Source organism: Gouania willdenowi, unplaced genomic scaffold (genome assembly GCF_900634775.1).
Source record: "Gouania willdenowi unplaced genomic scaffold, fGouWil2.1 scaffold_93_arrow_ctg1, whole genome shotgun sequence".
Lineage (NCBI taxonomy): Eukaryota > Metazoa > Chordata > Actinopteri > Blenniiformes > Gobiesocidae > Gouania > Gouania willdenowi.
In genome coordinates this window covers 2,789,087-2,798,646 of record NW_021145258.1, presented here as the reverse complement: position 1 = coordinate 2,798,646, position 9,560 = coordinate 2,789,087, and the positions used below count along the sequence as shown (strand labels likewise).

Sequence of the window (9,560 nt, the reverse complement as noted above, 5' to 3'; positions counted from 1 at the left end):
TACTTCAGAAGTAGAAACTATAGTGATAACAAGAAACAATCCACAATCACAACTCTTTAGTTGTGTAAAATGTGTAAATATAGTAACAAATGCTATAAAGCATTTCTGAAATTACTTTCTCAGACAGTCCACACAAACTAGATACAACTAATGATACACTTTTTAACTTTAGCACAAAACTCATGACCTTGGTTTTGATAAAGCCTCTGAAGTTAAATCTAGGAAGACCCTGAATTATAAAGAGTTCATTGATTACATTCTTGGTGTTTTTCAAGTGTGTGTGAGGTGGCCTAAAACTGCAGATAGGAGAGAGTGGGAAACAGTTATGGGACGCAAGCTCAGGCTTGATCACCCTGTAGCTGGTCACCTTTGATGAGGGTGTTCAGTGTTAAAAAGGCAGAAACACCCCTTGATTCAAAGGAACACTACAGATGATGCATCCCAAATGTACATCCTTTCTAAATCTGAAACACAGCTCTCACGCCACTCTCCAATGTTGTTGTGTCTTCAGTTGCTACACCACAGGGGTTGCTATGGTTGAATGATGCTGTGCGGCTGACTGCATAGTAGGGGCTGAACAAACTAGTCGACTTTAGTGTTGTCTTGCAAATCTGTCGACGTGACGTCGACTTGTCGCAGTACCTGACTTTAGCCAAAGATGGCGGCACAACACAGCAAACGAGGGTCCTAGTATTAAATCAAGCAATTCTCGCTCCTTCCTGGTTTGTGCTCAAACTGCAGCTGGTAGGCAGATACTATGGCTAATATACATGCTAACGTTAGCTGTAGTGGTAACATGTCTGTGCATTAAGCAGATCTGGAAAACAGCAGCGCAGGACGCAGGCTTCGTTAGTGGGGTAAGACCGCTGTTGTGCCAAAAGCTGTGACCCATAATAATCTGTGACTGGAGGTGGCGACAGTTCCAACCCCTGTGGCTTCTCGGCAGACATTTAAATGTAAATAGCTCCAAAGAGGTTTGACAACACCGGCTTTGGTGAAGGAAGCCGAAGCTACTTTAAAAACAGCCCAAACAAAGTCTAAACGCCCGGCTTTGAGGAAACCTTGGGGCTTAACAGTTACCATAGACTCATGGTAGGCGAAGCAGCACTTCCTGGGTTTACTTAGCTTCTATAGCATGTCCCGTATCCCAGGGGCTGGTGGTGTTGTGCCAAAGTCTGTGACTCTTAAAAATCTGTGACTGCTGCAGCTTCTCTGCGGTAGAGAAGAAGAGTGCTACGTCAACTGAGTAAACCTCTCCGTAGCTATTAAGGAGCTATTTACACACCCTTAAACATGACGCTCTGGTGGGTGAAGCAAATGCAGACTGGAGAAGAATTACAAACGTGTTTAGGGGAAGTAAATGCTCGCCGAGAAGCCGCAGGGGTTGGAACTGTTGCCACCTGCTGTCACAGATTTATTTGGGTCACGGATTTTGGCACAACACCTGCACTCGGTTGCCACTCGGCTGTGACGTCATCGACTAGTCAACGTCGACTTGACTAGTATGCACATAAAGTCGACCTTTAAAATTATGAAGTCGGTCAACCCCTACTGTATAACAGAGAAGAAGAAGAAAGTAAAAAGTTCACGTTTTCAGTCACAAGTCTGCTGCCTCTTTTAATATTCCTAACCACACACATAACAAATTGACGACGAGGATGGCGAGTGTTTTGCCTCGACCTGCGTTATTTCTTGCATCTGCCGGACAACCCACAATTCCTTCTGATATGTGGATGAAGGTCCAACTACCTGCTTGCTATTCACATGGAGGGAGACGAGTGGGCTGACAAGAGGAAACGTGCGCTCCTACTGCACTGCTTGAGCACCGAAGGACAACATATCTTCTACACACTCACGGATGGAGGTACGAGCTATCAGTCCACCTTGACCGTGTTGTGTACACACTTCAGACCTGCAATAAATGTCGTGGTGGAGAAACAACGAGTGCAGAGGCCGCATGAGACTGTTGCTGAGTATGTTGACACGCTACGAGAGCTGGCGGTGACGTGTGCGTTTACTGAGAATACTGATGAGATGATCCTGGACCAACTCATTGAGCATGCCAGCAGCCCAAGAATACGGGAGAAGCTGTTGGTGCAAACAGAGGGAAATATGGATGGATTTAGCAGTTAATATGGAAGCTGCGATCGTGCATGTACAGACTCTTTCAGCCGAGTCCCAATCTCCTGTGCACGTCGTGCAAGCGAAGCCAAGAAAGTAGGATGGTCGTACATGGAATGCATCTCATCTCTCTCTGGTCCCAGACAGCTCAAAGAACATCATTAAAACCATGACTGCTGCCCCAGCCCCTGAGCCAGAACTTGCACCACCACTGTTTGATAACGTGCCTAGACCCACGAGGTTCAGAAATAAGCCTGCTTGGCTTAACAATTACAAACATTATTTGTTCTCATGGCCTTTGGGGGGAATATTGAAATAGAAAATGATGTAAAAAAAAAAGGGAAAAACATTCCAGACAATGTGAAATGACTTTGTCATGATGTGAATTACAAGTGGAAGAGATACTGTAATTGTAGTTGTAAGGTTATGTTGCTACTTTATAATTATTTTGTACTACTGAGTACTGTTGTTAATGTTAACAAGTGATTGCAGTGAAAAAACAATTATGAAGATTGAAGTTAACACTAATTTACAGTCAGTCTTATTTGATTTCAGGTATTGATTATTTCCTAGTTATCAGTAACATTCTTAAACAAAGGGGAAATATGTTGTGTCTTCAGTTGCTACACCACAGGGGTCGCTGTGGTTGAATGATGCTGTGTTGCTGACTGTATAGCAGAGAAGAAGAAGAAAGTAAAAAGTTCATGTTTTCATACACGAGTCTGCTGTCTCTTTTAATATTCCTAACCACGTACATAACACCTGTGTTTAATAATTCAGATTCTTTTCTTTAGGTCTAAACCTAGAGCAGTCACATATCAACCACTCTGTGTATTGGGAAACAATCACTGGTTACTTTTGCTGCTGTTGGACCACATTTGAGAACCTAAATAGTTCCTGAGAGCTGACGTGTGTTTAGTAAGAAGCTGGTTGGTTATAAATATACTCACAGGAACACAATCTTGATCTTGAGCATCTGTAACAAAAAAGACATTTCTGTCATTGGAATTGAATCAAAAACTGGTTATTGATGTTATAACTAAAGTCGTACATTGTTGATATGATTCTCAGCAGCAAACAAACAGAAAAGAAGAGTTAATCCTTTCATAGTTTGTCCTCTCTGAGTCACAGACCTTTATGTTCTGTTGTCATAGGTTTTTAACTAAATCTTTGTAGAGATACACACCTTCTGCTGCTCCAGTCCTCCTACTGTATTTAATCTGAACAGTAGTAACAATAACAACCAGGATGATCAGCAGGCAAATCTTTGCAATGTTGAGGATGAAGATGATCTTGTTTGGAGTCGAATCAGACGTTAAATCAACTGGAGCTGAAAACAATGAAGATCATATAAAGACAGTGTTTACATGTTAAAGGTGAGATTTGATTGGTCGTCCTACCTGTAGACACAAGTGTGTAGTCAGCAGAAATCTTCACGTCATTGTTATCAACAAACTGGCAGGTGTATCTTCTGTTGTGGTTAATCTGACGTGTTATTATCAGATCAGAAACACATTTCTTCTGTCTACTATAATAGACTTCATCATCATCTTGCTTCAGTTCATCTCTCTCCTCATCCAGCCATCTCAGGTTGTCTTCTACACAACTGATGTCTGTGTACACCCACAGAGTGCACGTCAGTGTGACTCCTCCCACTGGATCAGTGCTTTGATTTGCTGAGACTGAGGAAAATGTGGAAGAATCCAAAGAATTAAATGAACAGTGATATTTGTGGTCAGTACCAGGGTTGGTGTCAATTACATTTTTCAGTTACAATTACTGTAAGTTTTCAATTACAAATATTAGGAACAGCTGCAATAATGTCATGTTACTCACGTGTTAAAATGTTCAGATACACAACTGTGTCGTGTTCATATGTGTTCCTATAGCGACATCTGTAAGCTCCTGCGTCCTCAGAGGAGATGTTTGTGATGGTCAAAGAACATCTACGGCCCAGACTCAGTTTATCAGCTTGAGGTGAATCTTCATTAATCTGTCCATCACTAACAATGGTATCAGTAGTAGATATGTCTCTGTAGTAAAACCAGTTAATGCTAGAACATGATGTTTCAGATGAATTCACACTGTTACAGGACATGATGACCTCATCTCCAGCTCTGTGATAGATATAGATGTTGTCACTGCTGCCTGCAGCAAAGAAACACAGAGCAGTCGTTATAAAGTTATAAAATAAAACAGGGATGGGGTCAATTATAATTGTAATTGTGTAATTGATAATTTATGATATTTATGGCATCATTATAATTGTAATTGTAATTTTAAAAATCTGTTGCTGTCGTAATTGTAATTAAATTGTAATTGAGTTTAGATAATTGACTTTGTAATTGTAATTGCCATGAAAAATCTATAAAATTGATCAATTATAATTTAACACAAAACTGGGGAACCATGATACAGTTCTATGTACAGTTCTACACATATGTAGTTAACAATTATTATGTTTCATATCAAGCTTTACCACATTTTACCATTAAAAATTATATAAATCTAAGGATAAACTGACACATAAAAGTCTCAGACGCCCACACCAAAAATATTAAAACCTATATTTTCATTGATTATAAAACCTAACAAGGTAACCAATAGATATGAAATAAATGAGATGATAGATATTTGTTTTTAGTGTATTTTACAGCTGATTTAGGACCAGTTATCATTAGAGATGCTAACAGAAAGCTAACACAAGAGGAAGGTTAACTTTTATTAGCTTATTTATTTCAGACGCAGTCATTTTGATTCTTTGTAATTGGAATTTAGTCATTGAGAACGTAATTGTAATTGACTTTCTTAGGATAAAACATTTTTGTAATTGGAAAAACACACTACTCTCTAAATTTATTGTAAAAACTTTGTAAAAATCAATATATATGTGTTATGTGTAAATACATTTGCATTTCTGGGATTTATAAGTATATCTGTGGTTCTGGTATTGTTAAATGTATTCATAATTCTATTTATATAATCTATTTATAATATATCTATAATTCTGATCTTTATGAATGTATTTATAATTCTATTTAAATAATTCATAATATATTTGTAATTCTGGTATTTTTGCACTATGTTGTGGTTGCACTGGTTCACTGCTTTTTTAGATGTGCCAATTCACACCTGTTTTACAGTCTCTGCAATTATAAATGTGATCGATACATAAAACATCTATACTATATATCTCACAAGTCTCAGTTTTTTATTAAATCATGTGACCCCCTCTGATCATGTGACCTAATCATCCCATGTATATATGCAGGTGTGTCAGAGCTGTTTCCTAAGTCTGATGAAGGGCTAAGGCCTGAAACGTTACTTTTGCTGGTGAGAAAGACATTTTTGGTGAGCATTACAGCTGTGCAGATCTATCACATTTCTTTCAAATGTTTCCTCAGCCTCAGATCTGTGATGTTCCTCTTTGTGGTGATCTCACTGAGCACGCCCAGAACGTCAGCACCGGATTTCATCACATTTCTCTGCTTTTTAAACTCACACTGTTCAACTATCACATGGTGTTCAGGCAGAACAACATAGAGACACAAAGAAAGTCAACCATAAGCAGTTTTTCCAATTACAATTATTATTTATCCTCAGAAAGTCATTTACAATTACTACTTAATTATGATTACAGCGACCAGCATTTTTTCATCATTTGTAAAATCATATTTCCTCTTACACACAATACCTTCAGATTTATCTTTGTAAGTTTTTAAACGACATTATTTCATTTGATTTCCACAAATGTAAAAACTGAAAGTTTTTCATAAACTAAAAGAAGAAGAAGAGGAAGCTTCAAATAAAAAACCTTAACATAAATTTATAATTTTCATTCTGTGGCCCTAAATTAGGTCCATACTCCTTCATTGTGTTCTCCTAATCATTTTATACTGTTTGTTCATAGAAATAAATTTGATTAAAGTAATCACAACTTGAGTAGATTCAATTTTCGAACTTAAAACTGATGTATTTCAGCTTTTTGGGTTCATTATTATCTGACTGAAATAAAACTAACTTTAAACTAAGTTTTTTCTTTTTTTTTTTCAAAATGAGCTCTGTTTTAAAATAAATATAACAATTTGCCTTTAAACTTGATATAAAATGGTATTTTGTCAATATTCTCTAACTATCCATATGTTTTTAACACAGGTCTAGTTTTTTTTTTTTATCACTAATTCAATAAAACAAATGAAATCCAAAGCATCTACTCTGTTAAATGATAAAACAACATCAACAGAAGAAGAAGTTTACCTCCAAGCACGAGCACAAAGAGCAGAGTGAGCTGCAGGAGAAGCATTCTGCTGTAGATCAATGTTTCTAATGTTTCCTCACACTCTGATCTGTGAGTGCACTGAGCAAAAATATCATCTTATATCAGTGATGTCATAAAAAGAGGAAGAGGAGTTTAATTGGGTGGGGTTTATGCATATAAAAATATAAAAACACATTATACAGTGATTCTAAACTAACGTCTCCTTTAAATAATGTGCTACACACACAAGGCCAAACAGGATGAAACAGTTCAACTTTATCACCAAAAAAGGAAATTACAAAGTCGACTATAGCGAACACAGAACATCACAGCAGAGACACTGACAATAATGAACAGTCACATTATTCCAACAGTCTACACTCATTTCACTACATTTATGATTCTTGTAAAAAATGTTTTCATTTCCAAAACATAATTTAAAAAAAAATGTTTTTAACATTTTTTTTTCTTTAATTTTGGGATTGTTTTTATTTTCAATTTGATTGAAATGCGGTCAAAAAAAGAAAATATAATAATTCTATGAAATAATATAAATAAAATGGCAGTCCTGTCCCACTGGTGTGTGAATGTGAGAGTGATTCGGTGAATGAGCTGTTATGTAAAGCGCTTTGAAACTGCTTCAGTGTGGTGATAAAGCGCTATATAAAATCAAGTCAAGTCCATCAACATTTACATAGAATCAGTTTAATGCTTTATTTAATGTGAGAGAGAGAAGAAGAGGACCTAAACCAGGGGTTGGTGACCTTTAGGATCAGCCATTGAGTGAAGATGTTACTTTTGTGAGTGATCTGCCTGAAAACAGATGTTGCGGAATAAATGTTTTTCCAGATGCAGCAAAAAAAAAAAAAAAAAAGGCAGACGACTTAGTTTTCTTTGGCAGCCATTAAAACTTTCTTTTAATCCAACGCTTTGACAACAGTCAGAATACAGACACAGTGCACTGTACGTTTAATATGAACATGCACGTACAATACTCTTCAGTTGGTGCAAAACTGTGGCGGATGCTTTAAGACTACAAGGGAACCTCAGCTTCCCCTAAAATCAGTGGTCAAATATGTAGTGTTGTGTGTACATTTCATTGACTAAATATATGACAGAACACATGTATGTTTAGTTCAGAATCAGCTTCTTATAACAGGAAACTGACAGTGACAGCGTGACGTTCTTCATTCATTACCGCAGCGTCACAGTGTTAATAAACAGTGGTGAAGTTCAGCTTCAATTGACTTCAATGGGAGAGGATTTAGGGGTTGATCCACTGCAGTCAAACTAGACGCTCATTGGATAAATGCTCGGTTATGACGCACTTAGTCCCGCCCATCGGACGCCGGGCTTCACAGGAGGTCTATGGAGCAGTGGGCTGGATCTGTCTGTTCCGGACGCTGGAATAATGGATGATGATTGGATGATCTGTCTCAGGCTAATTCAATTTTGATTGACAGCGAAATGAGCCTATCAGAGAGTATGACGTTGTAAGCACACAGGCGGGTTTTTCAAATATTTCAGTCCGTTGCTCTGTGTTGACACGGAGACTTTGCTGATCCTCTCATAGCGAATTAACTTCTGACAAACCTAGTGTCTGTTTTTGGTGTTTGTGGAGACTGTTACTGCTTGTGTTGTGAGACTTTTGACCAAACACTCACACTCCAGCGCGCAGCAGCTGTGTGTGATAATCTACAAATAGTTGTTGACAACAAAATGTGAATTCTACTAAAATTCACATTTAAATAAACAGATACATTTTCTGAAGTAGGCAGAAAATGAGCTTCCCCTGCATGAAAGACCAGCAGCCGCCACTGCTTAACAGTGGTCTGCCAAGCGGAACTTAACTGGAACCCGTCCATGTGTCACACAGTTAAGTGTGAGACATGGACATTCTTGCCCAACGTCACCTCAGTATTTGCTGCCTCTCTCCAGCAGTAAATGCTGACTGTGCAGGATTCCTGATGGAAACAGTCAGAGGACAGAGATTACTTTTAGAGACAAATCATTGTTACCCTTTGACCTAATCAATTTGAATAAAAAACATACTTTATACATTTCTGTTTTACAGAGAAAGTCTCAGTGTAATGGTTCACCCTGCTCCTTTTAATGTCTACCACTTTTTCATCTCTTCAGAACAGTTTTTACCATGTAAATTAACCTAGTTGAAACTATGCATATTTCACATAGGTTTCAGTTACATGCTATCGCTACATTTACTGCTAATATCCAGGCCCACTAGCTGATCAGTCCTAGAGGTCTGCAGTCCTGCAGGTATGAGACGTCTCCCTGTTCCATCACAGCTGAAACTGTACAAATGACATCGTACAGCTCAGCCTCATCTGTTCAGGAGCAGTGATACATATAAAGTCTGTTGTATTATTATTAATCATTTCTCAGGTCAGCTCATCTCCTGCAAAGTCAACTTTCAAAGGGGCTTCATGTTGGTCCCCAAACCCACCATTTTTAGGGGCCCCACCTGGAAACAATAGAATGGTCAAGTTTACCACTAAAATAAATTCCATAATTTGACAATGATCAATTTATTTAAACTATAATTAGTTTAATTCTATGGCAGATAAATGTGAGGCAACCACACTAAGATTTCTGTTTTCATTTCAAAAGGTCAGGACATGTATGTGGTCAGTAGGTCTGGAAATCTATTGAAAATCAAGTTCTATTATTTCTGAGGACCAGTCAGGAGCTATTGGCTGCACCTGTGATGTTCTCCCTCAGCTGACTCCAATCAGTAGCTCAGAGTCTATATAAGGGGGTGGCAGGTCTTTAGCTCAGTTGAGTGTGTGCTATCAGAGAGTCAACACCATCAGTTAACTTTCTGTTCAGAGGGTATTCCATAAAGTGGGTTATGTTTAAACTCAAATGAGGGAAACTCTGAGTATCTCATTCCTTTTTTTTTTTTTTTTTTTTTTCTTTGTCTGCACGTGCTGTCGAAGGTTAACACAACAAGAAGTGCAATCTTTTAACAGCAATGCATATTTTATTATTGCAATTAAATAAATTTATTTATTTCATTGCATAATTGTGACTATCACCAGCCCTCCCTAGGGAAGGGTAAGAAATACTTTATTAAAGGGAGGATGTAAAAAAGAGAGGGCAGTGTTACACCAAGGTGAGGGGGTGGAGGGGGGTGGGGAAGTTAACAGGGAAGAGGGATACA

The 9,560-nt window shown here is 38.0% G+C and overlaps 1 protein-coding gene across 1 annotated transcript; it reads right to left on the bottom strand.

Moving 5' to 3' along the window:
• Nucleotides 1-1,874: 1,874 nt before the first annotated feature.
• On the bottom strand, nucleotides 1,875-6,463 carry LOC114461086 (uncharacterized). The gene is made up of 5 exons (XM_028442926.1): nucleotides 6,379-6,463; nucleotides 3,958-4,269; nucleotides 3,522-3,803; nucleotides 3,308-3,451; nucleotides 1,875-1,912 (listed from the first exon to the last, which is right to left on the bottom strand). Exons 1-5 carry the CDS (start codon nucleotides 6,422-6,424, stop codon nucleotides 1,875-1,877), a joined length of 822 nt encoding a protein of 273 aa, XP_028298727.1. The 5' UTR covers nucleotides 6,425-6,463.
• Nucleotides 6,464-9,560: the final 3,097 nt, after the last annotated feature.

Coding starts and splice junctions, on each gene's coding strand:
- LOC114461086 (XM_028442926.1), bottom strand. CDS start 6,424: ATGCTTCTCCTGCAGCTCACTCTGCTCTTTGTGCTCGTGCTTGGAG. Junction 3,804..3,957: donor GTATCTGAACATTTTAACAC/GTGAGTAACATG, acceptor CATTTTCCTCAG/TCTCAGCAAATCAAAGCACT. Junction 1,913..3,307: donor GAGGACTGGAGCAGCAGAAG/GTGTGTATCTCT, acceptor CATTTATTGCAG/GTCTGAAGTGTGTACACAAC.